The sequence below is a fragment of the Stegostoma tigrinum genome, chromosome 38 (assembly GCF_030684315.1).
Source record: "Stegostoma tigrinum isolate sSteTig4 chromosome 38, sSteTig4.hap1, whole genome shotgun sequence".
Classification (NCBI taxonomy): Eukaryota; Metazoa; Chordata; class Chondrichthyes; order Orectolobiformes; family Stegostomatidae; genus Stegostoma; species Stegostoma tigrinum.
Window position 1 is genome coordinate 4,478,781 of NC_081391.1, and position 26,950 is coordinate 4,505,730.

At 42.5% G+C, this 26,950-nt stretch overlaps 1 protein-coding gene across 6 annotated transcripts in view; it reads left to right on the top strand.

Moving 5' to 3' along the window:
- Nucleotides 1-26,950, top strand: part of triobpb (TRIO and F-actin binding protein b) — a 285,020-nt gene continuing 258,070 nt past the window's right edge. For 3 of the 6 annotated variants that reach the window (XM_059640830.1, XM_059640827.1, XM_059640829.1), the window contains exons 1-2: nt 2,510-4,109; nt 22,816-22,931. In XM_059640830.1, the coding sequence (XP_059496813.1) occupies nt 3,957-4,109; nt 22,816-22,931 (269 nt within the window). In that variant the 5' untranslated portion in view covers nt 2,510-3,956. Of the gene's footprint in view, nt 497-2,508; nt 4,110-22,815; nt 22,932-26,950 lie in introns of those variants that run through there. The other 3 variants (XM_059640826.1, XM_059640828.1, XM_059640825.1) reach the window with 2 other exon arrangements.

Sequence of the window (26,950 nt, forward strand, 5' to 3'; positions counted from 1 at the left end):
GCCTGCTGTGTTCATCCAGCTTCACACTGTGTTATCTCAATAATTTCATTGCAGTTGTGGGATCTTTCTATGTACAAATTGGCTGTCATGTTTTCTCCATTACAGCAGTGACAACATTTTTAAAAATACTTAATAGATTGCAGTGTCTTTGGGGTGTTCTCAGATTATTGAAAGACAGTTTTTTGCAACATTAAATGTTACACCTAATCAAAAGCGAATACAGCTTTGGGTCTGTATGTCTAGGTGAGGGGGACATTTAAACCTGTTACTTTGATTTAGCAGGAGAAAATATTGACTCACTTATTTTCCAGTTGCATTTAGGTATTGTTGCAGCTCTGAATAGCTGAACAAAAAGAAAACTGAAATGATGTACATCATCAAGAATTAGGTTTTGAGGGAATAAACTGGAGAGAGATGCTACCAGACCTACTGAGTTTGCCCAGCATATTTTGTTTTTAACAAAGACTGGACGCACTGGATTGGATTGGTGTAAAAGGTATTGTTTCACCTCACTGATATTTTGTGTGAAATGTTCGTTCAAGTTGATATTACGAAGTAAAATGATGTGGATATAGGTGCAGTTTAATGTTAGGATCAAATACAAAAACATAGGGAAGAGCTCTATGATCCTGAGCGTCAACCTGATGTAATGCTCCATAGGTCATCAGGAGTTGATGCTTCCAGATAAGGTTTTATTCAAACATTGTTTGTATATTTATGAATGAATATATGATGTACTTGAGTAGGACTCGGCCAGTAGTTCTTTGAACTGTTCTATCATTCAGTATGGGTTTGGCTAATCTGCCTTTGCTGCATTTTCATGCATTATCCTCATCCCTCAGTTCTCTTGGTATTCAAATATTAATTGATCTCTAAATGAAAGAGCATCTCTGGAAAAGATTCAAAATCCTTTGAAGAAATTTCTGCTGTTCTCAGTTAACCTGGTTAAATGTAGCAGATTGCATTTATTCAATGGGTCTTTGCCCCGTTGTTTTCACACCTTCTCTCCCACTCTGCAGAATGCACCACAGACTCATTTCAGGCAGGAAAACAGCAGGAAACCTGTGCAGTGGAAGACCAGTGAATTTACATGAATAGAAAAACTGATTTCTGGTGGTGTTTGAAATATTGTAGGAATCTAAGTGGCGGACAGTGTCAACATATGTGGCAGAATTGGATTCTGTGAGACATGACCCATTTTGACATTGAGATCATGTCAATCCATCTTTTATGTTTTTCACAAGAGGCATGCCAAGATTATCGCTAGGCAACGACAAGTTGTTCGTTTAGTATCAGTCCAGCTCACTCGTTAATATTCAGCCCCCGATCTTGTCAAACCTACCAAACAATTGTGACATAGAAAACGCAACAATGAAATTGGAGTGAGCATCTGGCAGATTCCCTTCACTCCTTGCTCCATGCTGGAAGCCAAGCATTAATTTTTCAAAGTATGTTCCATTGGCACCGGCCACATACACTCCATGTCCATGACTTTGACATCTGACTTCAAAATGCATTTAGAGGGTGCATCCGTACTGCAAGGCTGCACCAACAAAAATGCTACAACAAGGGAAAAATGCTCAACAAAAATGCTTAACAAGGAAATTGGAGTGCGCACAGGGACAGGCATCCAGCTTATGAAGTGGACCAGGCTGCATTCCTGGGTGTTCACTTTTTCTCATAATGCTCACTCACTCTGAACTAGCTGGATGCTCTCAAAATCCTTGAATTGCCTTGCCTTCCTTTTTGCATGTTACCCCCTCAGTCATAGATACCAGCTTGTGTAATTGTAGTCCTTGGCCAAATCAAGACAGATAGCCTTTGTTCAGGGCTTCCTTGCGCAGTAAGTCAAGTGCAACCTCTGAGACAAGCCCAGGTCCTGCTCAGGAATTCCAAGCTAGACCCTCTTTGCCTAAGGGGTGAATGAAGGGTGGCACACGATCTCGTCTTGACTCTGCCTTGTGTGCGGTTTTCCTCATGGAGAGGCAGATATTACAAGAGTTGAAAGTAGGGCATAGTAACTCTTGTGGTATACATGAGCTGGTGGTTTCGAGCAAATGAGTAGCAGTATTGAGGTATTGCTGAGCTAATGGGGTTAGGGGTTGGAGTGGGTGGGAAGGATGTTGCACTTTGTGACCAGACTGATTCCTGGGATGGTAGGACTGAATAGCGAAGAGACACTGGATCAGTTAGGACTATATTCACTGGAATTTAGAAAATTAGGGTATAATCTCATAACCTATAAAATTCTAACAGGACTAGACAGGATAACTGTAGAAATGATGTGCTTGATAGCTGGGAGTCTAGAACAAGGGGTTGTAGTCTAAGGATATGGAGTAGGCCATTTAGGAACAAGATGAGAAATTTCCTCACCGTGAGAGTGGAATTCACTGCCACAGAAAAGGATTGAGGCCAAAACATTAAATATTTTCAAGAAGGTGTTAGAGATTTGGCCTTGTAGCTAAAACGATCAAGGGATTGTGGTGGAGGGAGGGGGTATGCGGGGGTGGTACTATTGAGCTCAATGATCAGCCATGCTCATAGTGAATGGTGGAGCAGGTTCAAGCAGTTGAATAGCCTACTCCTATGTTCTATGTTTCTGTATAGTTCGTGGGGCTAAAGGGAATCAAAAGGTATGGGGAGAAAGTGAGAGCAAGATGTTGGCCTTGGGATGATTAGCAATGATCATATTAAGTAGCCTATTTGTGCTTCTAATGTCTATGTTTCTACATATGAGTGGTAGAGGAGGTGAGTACAATAGCAGAGTTAGTGAATGTGAGATACCAGAGAAGAGTTAGTGGAATTTATTCTGGGGAGTGCTGGGCATTCCTCCAGCTAGATTCGATTGGCACATGGGTTAAAACAATCTTGGACTGGTCTGGTGTCCTCACCTCCACTGCTGATTGAGAGAGGAGGAAATCTTACATTGGCACCATCCTATCGTCCAGGACCCGACCAACATTGATTTCCTCCTTGTCTGCCATGACTGGAATTTCTTGAGGACATCAGAAAAAGGAAACCACAGGTGCCATCGTTGTTGACTATCATGGGGGTGGGGTAGTGGTTGCGGATATCAGTGCACTTTGCGGTTCAACACTTTTTGTAGTTTCCTGGCGTAAGGTAGTGTCCGTACCTCTGCGATGGAAAGCCTCGTCTTTAAGGGTCGCCTGTCCTGGAGGTGTGTCATGACTTATTCAGAATTTGAAAAAAATCTTTCGCTCAGCACCAGCGTGCTGCGTGACTGGTCGTGGGGGTGGATCCTAGCCGCAATAGGCGGCCGATGTGGATGTTGTTGGGCAGTGCGGAGCTCCAAATAGAGTCAGCAGTCTGCCTCGAAGTGTTTGACAGCTACTGATGTAAGTTGCAATGCTGGGTACCATGACCTGCAAATTCTGTCTTACTTAACTTCGTAAAACGTGTCTGAGAAAGCGACACGTCTTTTGCAGAAGGAGTCACGAGCATTTTTTTCAGTGCAGCTTGGCTGGGAACTTTGTTAACCTCTGAAGGAACGAATACTTGTGGCGAGATTCCTGAAATGCTGCAATTCATTTGACGACGGAATCTCCTTCCCACCGTTGACTATAGCAGAAGTGTCGCAATGTAGAATAAATATATCTTTAAGAATTGCATTTGACAATACTATGGATTACTTTTCCAGGAGGTTAATTACCAGAATGTTGCTTCGTCGGGTTTTCTGCGGGGAAGTTCTCGGCGTGCAGTGTTTGCAGAAGGTTTTCCACATGGAAAGTTGCAGATTTGTTACATTTCCTGACAAGTAATGCAGAACTTCAGCCTAGGATTCAAATCTTGCGCTGACATTTGTGCAACTGGTCTCTCGTGTGGAGTTTGCTGTAATGGTCTTCGGTTGAAGTGTCGCGGGGCAAGATTACCAAAAACTGCAGAAAAAAAGTTTCTTTGTTTTGTAAACAAAAAGCAACTTGGACTTTTATTTTCCGATGGCTCCGAGTGAGTATTCGGGGACGATGTCTTTTGTCAACGCAGTGGCTTGCTTAAAGTTCGAAGCGAACATATTTGACAGGAGCAGGTGCCAGAATTGCTTCAAAGCTTCTGATCTCCATCGAAAAGACCACGGTCGCGATGACAACCAGGTGAAACAAGAGCCAAGCCTTAATAATTTATGTTTTTTTTTGCATATTATCTGAAAACACAAGGAGGGCTTTCAAAGAGGATTAAAAGCTGCGCATTTACACAGTCTGGCCAATGAATTTTCATTTTGCTAAAATTTATGAATGGGCTTAACGTCTTTAGAATATTATCTCATGTTTGGGAGCACGGGCATAAAGGTTTATTGTAGGGTGCAGTTTTGTCAGACATTTTTAACAGTCAAGTTAAAAATTACGTAAAAGATAGCTTAGAAACAGGCCCTTCTGCCCAAATGGGCAGTGCTGGGATCTGCGGTCTATTCAAGCTTCTCCTACCCGCCCATTTCACTTCGTCAGTATAACCTCTTCTGTTTTGTTACCTAGTTAGTTTTTCTCGAATGCATGTGACGATCTCTTTAACAACTCATGCACATTCTCATCACTCTGGTTTAAAAAAAAGTTTCTCATGAATTCCCTAATGATTTTTTTAGTGATTGTGTTATATGAATGGTTCTTAGTTTTAGACTGTGACAAGTGTAATCAATTTTTTTTTAGATTTCCTAGCAAGCCCACTTGTAGTTTGTTAGGTCAACGCTGAGTCTCGTTTTTTTTGCAGATTTCCTGATGGGCATAACTTCTCAGGTTATCCTTGTAAATCCTTTGCGCACCTTCACTAGTGTCTCTGCATCCCTTTTGTAGTGTGGAGATCAGGACTGCGCACAGAACTCTGAAGTGTGGTCCAACCAAAGTCGTATATCTGTTTAATATGACTTTTTTGTTTTGTTCATGCATAACCCTCTTTTACAAGGACAATGAATGAAGTTTGGCATTTAGTCTTTTTCTGTACATGTATGATGCAAGTGAACAAAGTACAAGAAAAGAACACTTCGGCAAATGTTTTGAAAGAAGTTCATACATTTTCATGTTAAGCAAGTGCATTTATAACTGCATCGTAGAAGCATAAAAAAAGCACAGGAGATCATGTGGCCCATTGTGTACTGTACCATTGGGAAAAGCAATCCAGCTTGATCCCACTTTCAAAATCTTAGTTTATAGCCCTGTAGGTTATGGCAATGCATGTGCATTTTCTAAGTTTCTTTTTAATGCGCTGGTTGATAGAAAGCACAAACCAGGCTTCTTTAATGATGAAACATCATTATTTATTGCAGGTAATTAGATTCCTGTCATAGGTAAGCAATTAAATTAATGAACAAACTATACTGTTATGACATGGAGGTGGACAGCCAATTCAAATCAACCTTTCTATTTCCGGATTGGCAATAGTAAAATTGGTACCTTCAAAGACCCTCAAAACTGACCTCAGTAGCTTCTAACCAGATTTTTGAATAACTAATCCCAAACTCAATGGATAATCAATTCAAGACACCAGAGTAATCTAATTGGTCTATGCTTTAACCTCAAAGCCTCTGTTTTCAGCTCCATTCACACTAAAGATAGACAACCAAACAAATGGATAAGGGATAAATAAAAGAAAATTTTAAAAAACTGGCCGAATTACTTAAGTGATTATCGTGATCCACAGGCAGAATTGATGGTTTCGTGGTGATTTTCTGAAGATGTTGATCAGTGTTGTTTTTACAGTTGATGCAGATGAAGGCATTAATATTTATAACTTGGCTTTCTATTCTCTGAGCTTCTAAGAGCTGAGAAGAGAAGTTAGGCAGGAAGCTTTCAAATCTTTGTGCTACACACTCCTTTTTCTCAAATAAATGGAACCTAAAACCCAGTTTAAACACTGACAGACTGATCATCTCCTCCATGAGATCCTAGTTACATTGAACATCTGTCATCTGCTTGAGCATAACGTCTTTCCCAGATTTGCTGGAACCAGTTCCCAGGTACTGATTTTGACCAGGGACCAATCTGACATTGATTCCCGGGCCTGGCCTTGCAAATAAGCAAAAGCTTTTTTGGTCTGTTTTTCTTTTATCAAAAGCAGCTACTCACAGTCCGAAAGTCACCTTTACCTCGGTCCCCAATTCACAGCTCCTAACAAAAATTGATAATATCAGAGAGGGCTCTAACCATACAAATAAAAATTTTAAACCTCAAATTCCCCTTTATGCATGCAGCCAACAGATGTAAACTGGGGGAGAAAACACATGGGCAGAGGGAAGAACTTGAAACTCTTTGTTTGCAAGATCTGTTAGTTTGGTTCTCACTGATGCATAGGTTTCTCTCCGACCTTTTCTCAAATGCTTCCAGTGGTTTGCATGACACTTAAAGTGGCTTGTTCACTTAGTGAAGGTCTTTGAATGATCCAGTTCAAAGGAAGGTTAAACTGATTGTCTCAGGTTTAAAGTGGCTTACTTGAAAGAACCGAGAAAGAGAGTGTTTTCTGGATCCTAACTTGCTGTTTTCTTTTCTAGTCTGACCTAATGTCCTTCTGACTGGTTTACTGTCCAAACTATTCAGCCACCTGATAACCAGCCACCTAATTGTTGGCAGCCAGAGGACCGTTGTCATTGATAGCTGGTCCGTAGTCCACAGACTAATCAGCTTCACTTGTAAACAACCTGTAGGCTTCAATTTGTTTGCAAGTTGCTGGATCTCACAGCTACACAACTCGCCGCTCCACCCCCCCCCCCCCCCCCCCCCACCCCCCGGCAGTGGTCAAGAACGTCCTTGACTGTGTTTCCCGTAACTCATCCCTCACACCCCACCCCCACAATAACCGCCAAAAGAGAATCCCCCCTAGTCCTCACATATCACGTCACCAACCTCTGGATACAATGCCACCCGAAGGTTGCAGGAACAGCAACTCATATTCCGCTTGGGAACCCTGCAGCCCAATGGTATCAATGTGGATTTCACAAGCTTCAAAATCTCCCCTTCCTCACTGCATCCCAAAACCAGCCCAGCTCATCCCCACCTCCCTAACCTGCTCTTCCTCTCACCTATCCCCTCCTCCCACCTCAAGCCGCACCTCCATTTCTTACCTACTAACCTCATCCCCCACCCCTTGACCTGTCCGTCCTCCCCGGACTGACCTACCCCCTCCCTACCTCCCCACTTATACTCTCCTCTATCCATCTTCGGTCCACCTCCCCCTCTCTCCCTATTTATTTCAGAATCCGCTCCCCATCCCCCTTTTCTGATGAAAGGTCTCGGCCTGAAATGTCAGCTTTTGTGCTCCTAAGATGCTGCTTGGCCTGCTGTGTTCATCCAGCTCCACACTTTGTTATCTCACAAAAGGTGTTGCTTAGCTTGCTTTCAAAACATTCAGCCATCCTGGTAAATCCCTGGTTTTAAAACAGTTCTTTCTTATTTCAACCTACAGTTTTAGAAAGCACAAGAATTAAAGAGACAAAGCATGTACGTACGTCTTCGATCATCTGTTCTCCCTTTCAAACTGGATGTAAAATTTGATCATATTACAGTTGTCACCCAGAGGTGCCTTTACTGTGAGTTTCTTAATTCTGTCAGGTTACACAGTAGTATGTTTAATATAGCATAATACTAGCAATATCTATAGCTCCACGCTACTGTATGCATGTTGCCACAGTGTCTCAGACTCCTCAGGAAGCCATTTAGCTGTTTTGAGTCAGTCTGGTGTCAACCATTGGCAGCGTAAAAAGGCTTTTCCTCCTGTCACTCTGTTTTTGCCAACCATTTTAAATTAGTAGAAACATAGAAAATGAAAGCAAAAGTAGGTCATTTGGTCTTTCTACCCTCTGTTCCATTTACTTTGATCATGGCTGATCATCTAGCCTAATAGTGTGTTCCCACTTTTCCCCAATATCCTTTGACCCCTTTAAGCCCAAGTGCTATATATTTAACTCCTTCTTGAAGTCATACAATGTTTTGGCCTCAGCTGCTTTCAGTGGTAGTGAATTTCACAGGCTCACCACTGTTTGTGTGAAAAAAAATTCTCCTCATCTCAGTCCTAACTGGTTTACGCCATGTCTTTTAGACTGTAACCCCTAGTTCTTGATTTCCTCATCAGGAATATGCTTCCTGTATCTACCTTGCTTTGATCCATCAGCACTTCATAGATTTCTATGAGAACCTCCTCATTCCCATAAACTTTAATTAATATAATCCTAATCGATTCAACCTCTCTTCGTATGTCAGTCCTGCCATTCCAGAATTGAACCTGGTAAACCTTCACTCTTCTCCTTTGCAGCAAGAACGTCCTCCCTCAGATTAAGACCCGAAAACTGCGCATAATATTCTAGATGTGGTCTTACCAAGGCCCTGTATAATAGCAGCATGACGCACATGCTCCTGAACCAAACCCTCTTGCTGTGAAAGTCAACGCACCATTTGCCTTCTTCACTATCTACTGCACCTGCATGCTTACCTTCTCTGACTGATTTTTTTAGGACACCCAGGTCTCATTGCACATATACCTCTCTCATATAGCTATTCAGATAATAATCCTTCTTCCTATTTTGCCCCCAAAGTAGCTAACCTCATATTTATCCACTTAAACTGAATCTGCCATGCATTTGCCCACTCACTCAGTTTGAACAAATCACACTGAAGCAAAAACAAAAATTGTTGGAAAAGCATGACAGACCTGGCAGCATCTGCAGATAGAAATCAGAGTTAACATTTCAGATTGAGTGATCCTTCCTCAGAACTGTAGCATCTCTGCATTCTCCTTACAGCTCACCCTCCCACTCATTGTTGTGTTGTCTTTAAATATTGAGATATTACATTTAGTTCCCTCATCTGAATCATGAGTATATACTGCGAATACCTGGGAATTTAGCACTGATTCCTGTGACACTCCACTGGTCACTGCATATCATTTAGACGAAAAGAATGTGGGGATCAATCCCACTGATTTGTGCATGCTGAATGAGCACTCTACCATTTGAGCTAATTCCAACATATAGATTGGTGTCTTCTAGTTCTTAACCCTTCTATCAGTTGGAACAGAAGCTTTCAATCTAAGTTCATCATAATTTGAGCTTTTTATTGACTCTTCTCTATTTTGCTGGATGAGTGTGGCTTTAACAATGCTTGAATCTCAAAATCATCCACTTATTTGGCAACGTTACCTGAAACCATTGACAATCTGCATCACTGGTGCACATTGGTGGCGTTGTGCATTATCTACAAGATAATCACAGAATGGTTACTGCATTTGACCAGAGATAGAAGGAACTGCCGATGCTGGGAGTCTGAGATAACGGGGTGTGGAGCTGGATGAACATAGCAGGCCAGGCAGCATCAGAAGAGCAGGAAAGCTGACGTTTTGGGTCTAGACCCTTCTGCAGAAATGGGGGCAGGGAAGGGTGCTCTGAAATAAATAGAGAGGGGGGAGGTGATGATAGAACGTGGATAGAGGAGTAGATAGGTGTAGAGAAGACAAACAGGTCAAGGAGGCGGGGATGAAGCCGGTACAATTGAGTGTAGGTAGGGAGTTGGGATGGGGGTTGGTAAGTGAGGAGGGAGGGACAGGTAGGTGGGAGGGAAGACGGACAGGCCAAGGATGTTGGGATGAGGTTAGTAGGTAGGAAATGGGGGTTGGTTTTGTCAGTGATGTGGGAGGAGTGGATAGGTGGGAGAAAAGACGGACAGGTCAAGGGGGCGGGGACGAGATGGGCTGGTCTTGGATGAGACCGGGGATGGGGACGTCCACTACATGGGGGAAAACAAGCAGGGGCTCGGAGACGGCTTTGTGGAGCACCTACGCTCGGTTTGTGACAAACAACTACACCTCCTAGTTGAAACCGGTTCAACTCTACCTCCCACTCCTTTGACGACATGTTCATCCTGGGCCTTCTCCAGTGCCACAACAATGCCACCTGACGGCTGGAGGAACAGCACCTCATGTTCTGCCTGGGAACCCTGCAACCCAATGGTCTCAATGTGGACTTCACAAGCTTCAAAATCTCCCCAGCCCAGACCTCATCCCAAGACCAGCCCATTTGTCCCCACCTCCTTGAGCTGTCCGTCTTTTCTCCCACCTATCTGCTCCTCCCACCTGACTGACCAACCCCCCATCCCAACTCCCTGTCTACACTCACCTGTACTGGCTTCATCCCCTCCTCATTGGCCTGTTAGTTTTCTCTCCACCTATCTGCTCCACTCCAACCTCTATCATTGCCTCCCCCTCTCTCTCTTTGTTTCAGAGACACCCTTCCCCTCCCCCATTTCTGAAGGATCCAGACCTGAAGCATCAGCTTTCCTGCTCTTCTGATGCTGCCTGGCCTGCTGTGTTCATCCAGCTCCACACCTTGTTATCTACTGCATTTGACCAGTCTTCTCTATGGAGTTCTCCAAAGGAGGACTGTGTACATAGCCTTGACAATATTCCTTTGTAAATGATAATGCAATTCCTTCTTGAATTTTTCAATTGACATGCCTCCATCACACCGACAAGTGGAGGCAATGCCCTAGTGCTATTACCACTGGACTGTTACTTCAGGAAACCCAGATAACATTCTGGGGACCTGGGTTTGAATCTTACCACAGCAGATGGTGGAATTTGAATTCCATAAAATATCTGGAATTAAGAATCTAATGATAACTGTGAATCTGTTGTTGATTTCTGGAAAAACTCTGGGTAGTTAAGGATGGGCAATAAATGCTGCATAGCCAGAGATGCCCTCGTCCCGTTAATGAATAACGCAAAAACAAGCACAACATTCCATATCCTAACCACTTGGTGCATGAGGAAAAATGTCCATTATTTCTTTTAACAATTGTTTTCGAATCTATGCCCTCTTTTTGTCCCAATGAGAACAATTTTCCCTGCGTACTCTGTCCAGACCCTTCATGATTTTGAACATCTTAATCAAACCGCTTTTCCAAGGAATACAGCCCGAACTCCTCCAATATGTTGATGCAACTGAAGCTCCTTATCCCTGAAACAATTCTTGTGAATCTTCTCTACAATATCTGACAAAGCACCTTTTGAACCTGAGATGTCAATCACTTACGCAAAGCAAAGTGCCTGGGAGTGCCACCTCGTGCAAGTTGTATACTATCCTTACTTAGAAATGTATTATCATTCCTTCACTATAAAATCTCAGAAACTCTCCTTGTTACCCACACCAAATGGACTGCAGTGGTTGAAGAAGTTGGCGCCATGGCAATTAAGGATGGGCAATAAATGCCTGTCACTTCCACCCTGTTAATGAGTAAAGCAAAAGATAATATAGCCAGCCTATGAGCATGAGAGGGATCTGCAGCAAGAACAGTAGGCCCAAAGAAGTAATTGTAGCCTTGTCAATGGGTATGAATAGTTGAAATAATTTCACCATTTAAGATTTGATTTTTTTTAGAAAATGATATGAATCTTATGAACTAGTGTTTCTTGTATTTATGAACGTTGTAAAATGATGTTTGGTTTAGATTGGCCATTTCTTTCCTGATGCAGCAAATTGTCAAACCCAACTATAGGGAATGCCTAATATAACTACCTGTCAATCTCTGAAGAGCTCATTGTAACAACTTGTGACCTCTCTGTTTTCCCCATGACATTTTCCGTTATGCAATGAGGTCATATGGAGCCAATTTTAAAAATCCTTAGATGATTTGTACAAGCCAGTGACAAGTAAATAATTGTAACTGATGAAGTATGTATCCCGGTGAGTGCTTGCATCAAGTGAACTGGCGTGCTATATTGCAAACGTGCCAACTCAGGGCTTTAAAGTTGTTATGTAAATGGAATAAAATATTAATTAGTTTTGCTCTGTAAGAACTTGGAAAGGAGATTGAAATCTTGAAAAACACATTATACATTGATGGAATCCATTTTTGGACACAACTTACATAAGATCTGATTAACTGAAAAATTGTTGGCCTAAATCTTGCTGGAACAATAACAGCGGCACATGTGAATGTGCAAATGAGTCCGCAATTCAAGGGTTTAAAAGATAAATACAGTGAGTTATGAATCTCTAGAGCTTGTTGATCGATTGCTTCCGTTATTTGTAAATCTTGCTGCATTTTACATGTTAATTCCCTACTAAATTGCCAGAGCAAACAATAGTTTGTAATTAATGTTGCCAGTACCTTTCTAACAATGTGACTATTGTTAATGAGGGACTAATCAACATCTCTATACACAGAAAGAGAATAGCTTAAACTGTCAAATCTCATTCCTGCATGAAGGAAATGCTTTGTGATTTAAAATACAATAAATTTTAAACATTTTCTTACAGTTCTCTTGTCTCTTTAGTTTCTGTTTCTCGCTGTCTTTTTCTTTTCCACTCTTGGTTTCTTATTGTACATGGTTTGACTCTAATGTTAACCCTGTTTCCATTCCCCTTGATTCTTTCTTAATCTAATGGTGGACTCATTGGTTAAGCATTCATTTCTGAAGAAGGCTTATATCAGACTGGCAACATGAGCTCTGGTCAGACCTACTGAGTTTCAACTGCACTTTCTGTTTTTACTTCAGGTCACCCGGGTCTGTGATACTAGGATGTATCAAGTCAGTGAAATACACTCAGATACCCCATTACCTTTGCAATCCTCCTTATCAACTCAGTCATCGACCAGATTACAGAGTAAAAGATTTCTGCCTTAAAACCAATTTTTGAGATTGTTAAATTGATGCTGTGTCACGGGAGAATGATGACGTGCATCCAAGGCGAATGCCAACAACAAGGACTTCCTAGGCTTCGACTCTGAATCCGATCAACCTGAGGCCTTCTTTGCATCCCCACTTGTATCGCAGATGTAAGCACTCTGAAATAAAAACAGAATGTGCTGGAGAAATCTAGCAGGTGCAACAGCATCTGTGGAGAGAGAAACAGAGTTAAAGTTCCAAATCCAATAGAACCTTTCTTTGGAGCTAAAGAGAGAAGTGGGCAAGGATTTAAACTGTAAGCGCAGGTAGGGAGGAGCATGTGAAGAAAGGAAGTTCGGGGAGGTTGAGAGGGTGGAAGAAATTAGAGACAGCATCAGGGATAAAAATCATGGGCCCAAGTGCTGCTGCTGGCTCAGACACCCCAACCTTGACCTGAGCAGAGTGGGTCCAGTCCCGATCTGAGAACAGCGACATCTCCACAGCCCTAGCCCATGGTTATCGGGCCCTCATGTTCCTCCCTGTTAGAGATTATATGTGACAGAAGGAAAGTAGCGGTCATGGCCTCTGGAGAAGAGAGATAGCAACAGGGTAGATGTGAACGGCAGGTGGGAATAGCAGAATATTCTGAAACCCAAACTGAGAAAACCATACACAGGATGGCAGGGGGCATGTAAGGGAAACAAAATGGAAGACAGAGTTCATAGTCTGATGCTGTTGAACTCAATGTTAACTCCTGTGTGCTGCAAAAGGAATTAAACAGAATAAGAAGTGTTATTCCTCCAGCTTGCCTGGCGCTTCACTGGAACATTGCAGGACAAAATGTGAGCAAAAGAACAAGACAGTACAATTGTAAGTGACTGGTAGGACAGTGTCATGTTTGCGAACTGAGTTGAGATAGAGAGCAAAACAAGGTCTCGTGTTGATGATGAGCTTGCTCCAGAGCATGTGATGGAATGTTACTGTTGTCCACTTGGCTGACATTATTTTTGATCATGCAATGTGGGCATTGGTGGGAAAGCCAGCATTTATTGCCCATCCATAATACCCTTTAAGAACCACCACAGTCTATGACCCAGCTAATGGAGTTAAAGCTGTCTCAAGGGGTCACTCAAACTTGGGATCTCTGCATGTGGGTGAATTTACATGTTTTTCTCTCTGTCTTGCCAGTGGATGTCCAATCCATCTGGGATTGCAGAGCTGGAAGCAGTTTACCTGGTTTTCAAAAAGAACAAAGAACAGTAAAGCATAGGAACAGGCCCTTCGGCCCGCCAAGCCTGCACTGACATATGACGCCTTTCTAAACTAAAAACCATTTGTCTCTACACAGTTTGCATCCCTCTATTCCCTGCCTATTCATGAATCAAGAAGATGCCTTCTTGAACGTTGCTATTGTGTCTGCTTCTACATGGCCTACATAAGTTGAGCGTGCCTTGCTGCTGTTACTGAGGATGTTGCAAACACAAGCCAGATACATAGGGAGCTTCATATTTTCAGTTAGTTCACTGTGGGCTCATACTTGACTTCTCAATTTTGACGTGACATTTATTGCCTTGACAATCCTAGTGAAGAGTTTGGCATCAAGGGACAGGTTGCTAGTGATTGTTGATCCAAGGAATGTGAAGCTAATTTGAAATTATTAACTTAACTTGTTATATTCAAACCTTCCAGAACTGCGTTTGAATTTCCCACAGTACTTTTTGTACAGACTCCTTACAGCCAGTAATGGAAGAGTCTTGCTTCCCCTCAACCAGGCTTCATTTGATCTCAAATTCCAGTAAAATGTTCAGCTCCCAAATTATAACAGTGCAAGTTTTATATTTTAAAGACAACAAAAGAAATAAAAAACTTTCACAATTGCAGGTTACACCAAAGTATGATACATTACTTATAAAGCATAATCACTGTCGAAATGTGGGAAATGCGGCAGTCAGTTTGTGCACAGCAAGATTCCACATACAGCATTATGATAACGCATTGGAGCATCCTGGCTAATAGGCTGTAGTATCAGGACTGTGAACCATCTACAAGAACTCACAAAGGTTTCTTCAGTAGCTCCTTCCAAATCTGTGACCTTTTAAACCTAGAGGGACAAAGGCAACAGATGCTTGGGCACACCACCACTTGCAAGTTCCCATTTAAGTCACACACCATCCTGACCTGGAAATATATGATTCTTCCTTTCCTATTCCCCATAGCATTATGTTGGCCATCTGGATTATTAACCCAGTGTCATTGACATCATCTCCTAAATTTCTATTATTTTAAAATTGCTGTGACATGACTCCATAAAACTTTGAGTTGCGCTCCTCCAGTCTCTGCCATTTTGTGAGTCTGGTAAGACTGCTAGTTGCTGCAGTCAGTGTTCCAACTGTCATATTTTCATCGGTTGCTCTGCTTGTTTGCCTCCTGGTTTCAGCAGTTGTTCAGTTGAATGGCTCATTATTCACTTGTAATGTGAGATTCACTAGTTGAAGTCAAGACCCACCCGTGTGGGGTTATCTGCATTGCTGCCTGGATGCCTCAGTGGTCTGTCTTCAGTCATGACTCATCCTCAGTGGAGTTAAACTCCTTTGAGGAATCCTTGTTCTGCCTGGAAAGGGGGTACTTTTCTTTTATACAAAGACCCTGGAGGAGGAGGAGAAGAAGAGACGATTCACATTCAGACAATGAGAATATATGCAGAGATCATACTTCATAAAATGCTGAAATCAGCCTAAGATGACTTTGTCTTGTAAGCACTGTGGGACTGAGAGATGAATGCTGTCAGCCTGCACTAATGCAGTGCCAGTCTCACCTTTTTGGATATTCAGGGAGTCAGAGATTCTACCAATCTCTGATACCTCCCGCTGCTAGGTAAAGCTCCACACTGTGTGGGCGACCACCCTATTCCTAAGTTTCCACCTGGTAGCCTGTGCTTTCTCATCTCGTGTGGGTGGCCTTACAGATATAAGAGTGAATCTGAGGCAAGTCAGCTTCTGAGATAATGCAGTGCACTGGGTAAGGGGAGCTGATCAGGTAGGCACATCTGGCCCTCGTAAATGTTTGAAGTGGATGCTGCCATTGCTGTTTGAGAACTAGGGGAGGTGAGAAAAGTATCAGTTACACAAGGTGGAAAACTGCAGAAAGCTGCAGCACCAAGGGATTTGGGTTCTCATATATGGATCACAAAACGTTAGCATACAAGTTCAGCAAGTAATAAGGAAGCAAATTGACTGTTGTACTTTATTTCAAAGCAAATAGAGTATAAAAGTAGTGTTGTAGTTTCTAGAATTAAACAATGCACTAGTCAGACCACAACTGGAACAATGATAATAGTTTTGGGTCCCTTTTCTAAGGAAAAATATACCGGCATTGGAGGCAGACCAGAGAACGTTCACTAGTTTGATCCTGTGTATGGAGGGATTTTCTTAAGAGGAGAGGTTGAGTAGATTGGGTCTGTGCTCATTGGAGTTTAGGGAAATGGGGGGAGATCTTTTTGAAACATGAGATTCGTAGGGAAATTGGCAGGGTAGATGCAGGAAGGTTGTTTGTCCTTGTGTGATAATCTAGGACCAGATAGCATAATCTTAGACTAAGACAGAGATGAGGAGGATTTTTTCCTGTGAGGGTAGTGAATCTGTGGAATCCTTCACTGTCAAGGGCTGTAGGAGTGAGTCATCCAGTCAAAGAGTTATTTATACAGCACGGAAACTGACCCTTCTGACCAAATCTTCTGTGCCAACCAGACATCCCAATGTGACCTAGTCCCATTTGCAAGCATCTGGCCCATATCCCGCTAAAACTTTACTATTCATGCATCCATCTGGATACCTTTTAAATGTTGTAATTGTGCCAGCCTCCACCACTTCCTCTGGCAGCTCGTTTCATACACACACCAGCCTCTGCGTGAAAGTTTTACCCCTTAGGTCCTTTTTAAATCTTTTGCCTCTCACCTTAACCTGTGCCATCTAGCTTTTGACTCCCCCGCCCAAGGAAAAAGACCTTGCTGTTCATCTTATCCATGCCCCTCATGATTTTATAAGCATCTGTAAGGTCAACCCTCAGCCTCCGATGCTCTGTCGAAAAAAGCCCCAGCTTATTCAACCTCTCCCTATAACTCAAACCCTCCAGGCCTGTCAACATCAATGTAAATCTTTCCTGAATTCTCTCAAGTTTCATAACATTCTTCCTAGAGGACGGCAATCAGAATTCTACACAATATTCTAAAAGCGGCCTAATGAATGTACAGCCGCAACATGACATCGCAACTCCTACACTCAATGTTCTGACCAATTAAGAATATTCAAGACTGAGTTAGACAGGTTATTAATCAGTGAAGGAATCAAGGCTTATGGGAAAGGGAAGATAAGTGGAGTAAAGGATTACCAGCTATGATTTCGTTGAATGGCAGAGCAGACTCGATGGGTCAAATGGCCTACTTTTGCATTTTATGATCTAATGATTGGGGGTAAGTAGCAGTAGTGGATGGAGGGAGCGTGGATGTGGATTATAAGATGGGTGCTGCTTACAGTGAATGTTTGTAAATTGTAATTTTGCTGTAGTGGCTGCACCAGAATAGAGGGTGCAATTCAAACTTGACAATTTTCCCAAAAGGACATTTCTATTATAAATATGCCCAGGGAAGTAATAATTAGAGAAGTCAATAAAATGAATTTTTGAATATGGCTAATAGATATTGAGGTAACAGGTATGATTCGACTATTGTGCTACAGCTATTGAGTACACTAATTCACAATGCTAAATTGGTACATTAACACTCATTCCTACATTTTATCTTTAAATCCAACATGCTTCAGTGAATTGGAAATGGAACTCTGACTCTATACGATTACAAATATAGCATAGTAAGATGCACAGTAAAGGACCCACTATTCTGTCCAAACTACTTGCCTCATCTTCAGCCTCGAAAGGAGACCTTCTATAGAGCTGTATTTCTGAAGCACAAACAAAAACAGAAATTGCTGGAAAAGCTCAGCATCTGTGGAGAGAAATCAGATTGAACGTTTGCGGTTCAGTGACCCAACCTACTTGCTTCTGTCATTGGTAACCAAACAGGCCCATCCTAACAGTTCTCTGTATTCCCATTGTCAAGTGAACAGATTGCCTGGTTGGATGAAACTTTGTTATTGTTCAAACAGCCTGTTTTCCCCCACATACAATATTTTTAGAACCAATAAACCAAGTCTCTCAGAAAATGTTTTTTAAAAAGCCATTATTTTTCAATACTTCTAAGATCTTTCTCCCAGATTTACGTTTTAACTCCTGGACACCGCAGGACCATTCTGGATAGTTAGCAGACTTATGAACTCATAAGTCATAATCAGAGATAATAGGAACTGCGGATGCTGGAGAATCCGAGATAACATGCTGTGGAGCTGGATGAACACAACAGGCCAAGCTGCATCTTAGGAGCAGGAAAGCTGATGTTTCGGGCCTAGACCCTTCATCAGAAATGGGGGAGGGGACGAGGGTCCTGAAATAAATAGGGAGAAAGGGGGAGGTGGATCGAAGATAGATAGAGGAGGAGATAAGTTGAGAGGAGACACAAGTTAAAATTTCACTTGGGAACCCTGCAGCCCAATGGTATCAATGTGGATTTCACAAGCTTCAAAATCTCCCCTCCCCCAACCACATCCCAAAACCAGCCCAGCTCGTTCCTGCCTCCCAAACCTGTTCTTCCTCTCACCTATCCCTTCGTCCCACCTCAAGCCACACCCCCATTTCCCACCTACTGACCTCATCCTGACTCCTTGACCTGTCTGTCCTCCCTGGACTGACCTATCTCCACCCTACCTCCTTACCTACAGTCACCATTACTGGCTGCATCCCCACCTCTTTAACTTGTCTGTCTCCTCTCCACCTATCTTCTCCTCTATCCATCTTCAATCCACCTCCCCCTCTTTCCTTATTTATTTCAGAACCCTCTTACCCTCCCCCATTTCTGATGAAGTATCTAGGCCCGAAAAGTCAGCTTTCCTGCTCCTAAGATGCTGCCTGGCCTGCTGTGTTCATCCAGCTCCGCACCTTGTTAACCCATAATCAATCCTGTTCTACCCCATTCAAATCCTAAACTGGACATTTAACTCTTTTCGGTCATCTTCTGCCCTGAAACAAGGCTGGCTATCCTTCTGACCCTGATACTTCAGCAGACAAGCAGGTCCTTAAGCAAAGGAAAGACTAGCACTCATATAGCCCCATCAACAACCTCAGGATGTTTCCCAGCAGTTTACAGTCAAAGAAGGCATGCCTGATATTTAATCACTGTTGTAAAATAGGTGGCAGTCATTTTGTACACAGCTGGATTCCACAGATAACATTGTGATAACGAGCAGATAATCTGTTTTTATAATATTATTTGAGGCATTAATAGCTAGGACACTGGGGAGAACCCTTTGAATTATGCTCTGAGATCTATTACATCCACCCCAACAAGCAGACAAGACTTCTCAGCTGAAATAGTTGCTTACTTGTACAGAACTTGAATATCTCTGTTGAAAAAGGAGACGTGCTGTCGAAGCTTTTCATCTTGCGCTTTTCAGGACTAATGCAAGAATGTCAAACTTGTTACTCCCTTGATCTTGATGAATGCAAAATGAGAAGTGTCTTTTTAGCATTTCATTTCTTTTCAGTAACACTCTGGAAGAAATATGGCACCTCTGACCTTGTAGCATTCCCTCACTATTGTACTGGAGTGTCAGATCTGTGAACAAATGTTGAGATGGATCCTTAAGCCCTTCACTGGTGGCTCAATATATCTGTCAAGATTTTCAAAGCTATCTGAGTGACTCAGCAGGGCTAGGCACCTGGGGCTTGCAAAGATAATGGAGCTTTTGGTGTTTGTACAATTGTAGCTTGGGTTTAACATTCCTTTAGAAAGCTACCAGCTCCTGGCTCGATGACTTATAAAATAGTCATGACCTACATCTGAGTCAACCGTGGCCCCTATTGAATTACAACAATTATTCAAATGCAAAGACTAACAACTTAGGGTTGGACAATGGACGTTGTTGAACAATGAATGTCAGGTAAGTATTTCTGACTAATATTGTGAGCAGGGCAGATTCTAATCAGTGTAGTTGCATGCTTGGTGGTTGGTGCATTTGAGTGTAACTAAAATATAGCAGACAGGACAGGTCTGCATTATTTTTGGCATCTTGGTTTGCCGAGGCTAAAGTATCACCTTTAAGATGCAGTATACTTTGCTTTACTCTGCACAAGTGTAATTTTAAAGGCCATTTTCCTGTAATTTCTATTTGCTTATATGTTACTTAGATCCTCTTTGTGTCAAAATCCTGGCCGATTGACTTGTCACCCCCTCCATCCCCCTACACTTCGCCTGGCATTATCCTTCATACAGCTGCAAAGTTCCTTAACTCTGTCACTGCATCCCTTTCCAGCTGCAAGCTCTTTGGCATTACCTTGTGCTTTTTCAGCTCACTTCTTTTGAATAGACATCAAATGCTGGTGTTGTGAGCAGTGCCGAGACTTGTGACAAAATGAAATGAAAGAACTTTGATGAAATTTTCCATTGTGGAGCTTTACATGGGTTTCCAAGAAGAAACTTAATGTTTTGTTAGAATTTAGTTGGCTTTGATATTAATATTCTCTTGATTATGATGAAAGAGGGCAAGGAGGAAATTGGAGGAGAATGGTGATAAAAGACTTGTCTTTGAGCTTCATACTCTTAAAGTGTGATCAGGAGCCAGATTTGAAATTCACTATCTTTCTCGCAGGTTGACAGTGGATGAAACGTGGGAGCTGATGGCTCAGTAGTAATTTTTCAGTACTGCTTGTGGCCAGGAAGGGCAGCAGCACTCTCTCCAGACGCCTGCAAGAAGCTGCCAGCCTCTCTTTCATTGATTGCTGACCTTCCTCTGGTTTCACTTCCAATGAAGCCTTATGCTGATGCATGCCATAGAGTCATACAGCGTGGAAACAAACCCTTCGGCCCAATCAGTCCATACTAACCATAATCCCAAACTATAATCCCTGTCTGCCTGTTCCTGACCCATCTCCCTCCAAATGTTTCCTATTCATGCACTTATCTAAGTGATGTATTATTTTTGAAATATTGTGATACATCCTATGTAGGCATATTTGGAAGTCCTTTCGTATGAACAAATAGTTGCAATGAGGAAATGGGCTGGTAAAAAAACATTTGTTGAAGGAGGCCAAAAACTAGTTGTCGTTCTTTGACTAATGAACTGCAAACCTTCCCACCAAGTTTAACAGACAGAGATGAGCTAGAATTGTCTAAACTGAAGGACAGCACCCATATAAGACAGCACTGCTGTAAGTCTGTACCTGTGACAGCAGGAGTGATAACAGAAGTCTAACACTGAGCCACATAAGGAGATATGAAGACGGGTATCTTAAAACTGGGTCTAAGGGGTTATTTTTGACCAATGTCTGTGAGGAAGGAGGTGGTAATTTTAACGTTTAGAGCCCAAATAGCTGATGGCTCGGCCACCAATGGAGGAAAAAGGAAATTGAGGATGTGCAGGAATTCAGAACTGCTGAAATCATGGAAGGCTGTTTGGTTGAAGGCGTCAAAAAAGATATTGAAGGGTGACTGAAGGGACGGACTTGAAAACTAACGGAGAAAGGCTGATGTAATAATAATGTTACTGAGCTGTACACAGAGCTGTGTAGCATGGAAACAGACCCTTTGGCCCAAATCATCCATGCTAACCAGGTATCCTAAATTAATTTAGTCCCATTTGCCAGCATTTGGCCCATATCCCTGTAAACCGTTCCTATTCATAAATCCATCCACAAACCTTTTATATGTTGTAATTGTACAGCTTCCACAATTCAGGCAGCTCATTCCATTTATGTACCACCCACTATGCGTAAATGTTGTTCCTTAGGTCTGTTTTAAATCTTTCCCCTCCTACCTTAAACCCATGCCATCTTGTTCTGGACTCCCATGACCCAGCGAAAAGACCTTAGCTATTTACCCTATCCATGCCTCACATGATTTTATAAACCTGTACAAGGTCAGCCTCTGATACTCCAGGGAAAACAACCCCAGCCTATTCAGCCTCTCCCCGTAGCTCAAACCCTCCGATCCTGGCAGCATCCTTGCAAGTCTTTTTGAACCTTTTCAAGTTTCACAGAACCTTCCTATAGCAGGGAGACCAGAATTGAACGCAGTATTCCAGAAGTGGCCTATCCAATGTCCTGTACAGCTGCAATATGATCTCCCAACTCCTACACTCAATGCGCTGACCAATACAGACAAGCGTACCAAATGCCTTCTTCACTATCCTATCTACCTGTGACTCCACTTTCAAGGAACTATGAACCTGCACTCCATGATCTCTTTGTTCAGTAATGCTCCCCAGGACCTTACCATTAAGTGTATAAGTCCTCCCCTGATTTGCCTTTCCAAAATACAGCACCTCACATTTATCTAAATTAAATTCCATCTGCCACTCTTCAGCTCGTTGGTCCATCTGATTAAGGTCCTGTCGAACTCTGAGGCAACCTCCTTCACTGTCCAGTGTACCACGAATTTTGGTGTCATTTACAAACTTACTAACCATACTTCCTACGTTCACATCCAAATCATTTATACAAATGACAAAAGGCAGTGGTCCCAGCATGGATCCTAGTGGCCCAGAGACCCAAGTTACAGTAATGGTTTGGAGGCATGGTTTCAAATCCCCAGTGCTATAAACATAGTACTAGGAAAGGTGCCATGACTCTGTGATTGTTTGATGTAAAAATCTGCTAATGTCCTTTCGAGATGATAATCTACCATCTTTATCCAGCCTGGCTTACATGTGACTTCAGGCCTGCAGCAACGTAGTTGATTCTTAAAAGCTTTCTGAAACGGCTGAACCAAACCACGCAGTTAAAGGCCAGTTAAGAATAGACAACAAATACTGGCCTTGCCAATGACATTCATGACCCACGAAAGAATTAATGCAACGAGGCTGAGCATTTTAGCTTTAAATAAGTTAGTGCAAATGTGATAGAGGAATGGAACTCGTTGTGAGTTTGGATGTGGGTAACAAAATCCAACTTAGCTGTTTGAGGAGGGTGCAAGATCGAAAGCCAGCCAGAAGATGAAGTTGTCGATCTGACTCCCGTTGGGTGGGTTGGGGGATGTGCTACATAGATTTACGGTTTGAAGTGAAGAAGAGCAGACATCTGAAACTGATTTTTCTGTCTAATTCTGTTTACCTGCAGTTTGGCGGTCAAAACCTGCATCTATGTGCCAGTGCAGTTAGCCAAGAAGATCTACATGTTATTACCCCAGACTGCAACCTGTATCGTTGCTCCAGCCCTGAGGAGGTGACTGCCAGGTACGCAATAAGGTGGTCCAATGTAAAGGGCAAATCTCCCTATACTGGCCACAAGTTAAGTATTATTTTCATTGGTAGTCTGCTTTGGAGTAATTCAGAGAAATACTGCTTGTGGCCATTGGTCTGAGACATTGTAACAAAAATGTTATAATTGCCATTGAAAAATAATGGTCAGGAAGCTGATCACCTTATTGCAAATATAAGCACCTGCCCAGCTGAGGTCTCCCTCTCTGTCAGTGGCTTAGGATAGTTGGAGGCTTCTTTCTTCATTGTTTCTACTTGTGGCTGATATGCCTTCCTGTGGAACGCCCCACAAATGGGTTGAAGACGCGGGGAGAAGGGGTTTGACGGTGGGTTGATTGGGGTGTTGGTGATGGGGTAGGGGCTCTCCAGTACAGGCTACTGTGCCTGTCATTGCAATTTTCCAAAATTCTCTAACTACTACAGCAGTTTCAGCAGATTGGAAGCCTTTTCAAGATGGGAGAGAGAGAAAATAGGGAACCACAGAAACAGATGAACACTGATCTGCAGTTCTTCTTCACGCACTGCCTGTGTCCTGCTCATCAACTTCAACAGCACGATTATGATGTCACTGTGGGCTCATTGCCACTTGCAGCATCAGTCTGAGCATCATCTGCTGTAAGGCACCCCAGCACCTAGACTGGAATATAGAATGGTCCGATTGTGAGACTGTTTCCAGCAGAGGATTATCGGGGCTGTGATCGCCACTCAGAGCTCAGTCAATGATAGCAACTAAGATCAGTGCTGGTCATCCTTCAGGGCAACTCACAGGTACTTTCTGGCTTTACATGTCCACTCTTCATGGAGGAATATTGACCAAGGTGCAGAGGACGTTTCTCAGAATGGCATCAGGGCTGCCGGGATTCTTGTGACCTGGAGACATTGGAGAATTTTGGATCGTTCTCCTTTTTGTGGTGTTCAAATTTGTGGTGAATTTTTCCAGGGTAGAAATGGAAAAACTGTTTACAGTAGGGTTGATAAACAGAGAACAAAGATTGAAGAGAATATGCAAAAGAGCCAGGAGTGAAATGGGCTGATTATTTTCACGCAGTGTGTTGTTGTGATCTGAAAGGGTAGTGCGAGCAATTTCAATAATAACCCTCAAAAGCTGAATAACTGCTTGAAGGGCAGAAATTTGTAGGGCAATAAGGGAAAATGGCAGGGGAGTAAGACCAACTGAATAGTTCTTTCGAACTTAACTACTCTTGAAATGATGCTCTCTGTATCAGTTTCCGAGACATTATATCAATAAAAGCGATGATGTGGTGCCAGTGTCGAACTCTTGCCTGACAGGTACATAACAGGGTAGAATTAGATTAAATCTCACTCTACACGTGTTTTGTTAAACATTCTCAGGGTAGGTAAGCAATGGTTAGAGACAAAGTAAAAAGCTCTCTCTTTGCTCTATGGACAGACCAAACAGAGTGAAATTGTTCCCATTGGTGGAAGGGGTAGAAACAAAGGACATCAGTTGAAGATAAATGCCAAAATAACTAAAGGTGACATGAGGAAACGATTTTTTTTACGCAGTGAGTGATTAAGATCTGAGCTGATGAGTGAACTGTGTTGTTTGAGGGTGTCATGGAGGCTGATTCAATCATGGCTTTTGGAAGGGAATTGGATAGCTACCTGAAGAGAAACATTTGTAGTATTAAGGAGGAAAGGGCAGGGGAGTGAAACTTGCTGAGTTACACTTTTCAGATTCAGCACGGACACAACAGGCTGAGTAACCTTTTTTTTGTGCAGTAATCATTCCATAATTCTGTGTTCCTTAATACTGATACTTGGAATTCTTTCAAAGAGCCAATATAGACAAGAAGGATTGAATTGCCTGTTTTTGAGCATGTATGATTGCGTGAAAGTGCCTCCTCTGCTCTACCAAATAATGGCCATCCTTTGCTCACTATTGAAGTGAGAATGAGAGATAGTAGGAACTTCTGAAGTTTCTGAAGAAGGGTCTAGGCCTGAAACGTCAGCCTTCCTGCTCCTCTGATGCGGCTTGGCCTGCTGTGTTCATCCAGCTTGACACCTTGTTATCTCTGAAGTGAGCATTAGTTCCTTGCACGATGAAGAAAGTGCCTAACAGCTGCTTGTGGTTACTGATCCCACTGGTCCTGAGAAGGCCAATACTGGAAAAACCAATCCTAACCATAAGCCTATTCTAACCATTTTGCAAGTAAAGCATAGATTAATTATTTCCTGCAATTGCTTGATATCCTGGCCCTGATATCCTAGCTTCTGACCTTCAAGCCCTAACCCTGACCCCAGCTGTCTCTCCTAACTCTAGACTCCTGACCTTTCTCACCAAAACCTGTTACCTCCATGGCCAATCATCTCCTCCCTCAATCTCCTGATTCCCCTGGCATCCGTTAATTTACTCCACGACCCTCATTATCTTTATTATCCCTGAACTACTCACCCAGTCCTTTCCAGCTTCCAAATACCCTTCTTCCCCTTCACTCTCCTCTACCCTCGCAAGCTTCTGCATCCAAACCTTACTGTTGAATGAAGCAAGAGGGTCTTTAGATCTTTGCAATCAGGAAATTATCAATAGATCCCAAAAATGACCCCCTGAATTTACCTTCCATGTATCTGTTTAAATCCTAATGCAAAGTAACAGGTCACACAAAGACACAGAATGGTTGCAGCCCAAGAGGACGTCATTAAGGCCATTGTGTTTTCCCTGTCTTTTTCCCATTGATTGGACATTTCTTTCCTTTGCAGATAACAATCCAATTCGCTCTTGAATTCCTCAAATGAATCTGTGTCCACCATACTTTCTGGCAGCCCATTCCAGATCCCAACTAGTCACTGCATGCAAATGCCTATCCTCATGCAACCACTTCTACCTACCTTAAATTTGGTGCCTCTTCTTCTCATCACTTCCACCAATAGGAAAAGTTTCTCCCTGTCCACTCTATTCAGACCTTTATTATTTTAAACATCTCTATCAAAACTTCTCTGAATTTTCTCAATAAAACAATCCTAACTTCTCCAGTCTGTCAATACTGCTGAAATTCCTCATCCCTGGAATCATTCTCGTGAATCTTTTATGTCTCCTCTCCAAAGTCTTCATGTGCCTAAAAGCGCGGTGTGCAGAACTGCAGGCATGCCTCACCTTGTCTGGGTGGGCTGTATTCTAGGTACTGAGGAAAGTAAAGGGGGACATTGCAGAGGCTGCTCTGAAATTTAGGAGTGGTACAGGCAAACATATGTAATAGGAACAGAAGTAGACCCCTCAAGCCCACTTTGCCATTCAGTAAAATCATGGCCGATGTGCTTATCTACCCTCCATACCCAAAGTTCCTCTAATTTGCACAGCTGATGGATTGGTTTCACTTCCTGAACCCACTGCCATGTGTGGACCTCAGAAGTACTTGCAGCAGAAAGAAAAATTGGAGGCAGTGTTTTCAGTAATCTTCAATGCTCTTGCCTGATACGATTCTATCCACTTATGCTTCAAAATATTCAATGACCCTTCATCCGCCACTTCCTGATGCACAGAGTTCCAAAACCACTCAACCATTTGAGAGAAAGAAGATTCTCTTACCTCTGTATGAAAAAGTTTATGCCTAATTTTAAAACAGTGCCCCCTAGTTCTGGACTGAAATATATTTTCCACATCCACCGTCAGGACGATTCATGATCTTTTATACTTCAATCAAGTCACCCTTCACTGTTCTAAATGCCCTGCCTGTCAATCTATTCTCATAAGACAACCCACTGATTCCAGATGTCAATCCAGTAAACCTCCTCTGTACTTACATATTTCTTTTAATAAGATCAAAACTGCACACAGTTCGTGAAATGTGTTTTCACCAGTGCTGTGTATAATTGAAACATTAACAGCCTTTCATGTTTAATTCCTCTTGTAAAGAAAGATAGCATCATTTTAGCCTTCTTGCTTACATGATCAACCAGCATACTAGTGTTTTGTGTCACATGCGTTAGAACACCTAAATCTCTCTGTACCTGGAATTCTCTGGTCATTGCTCATT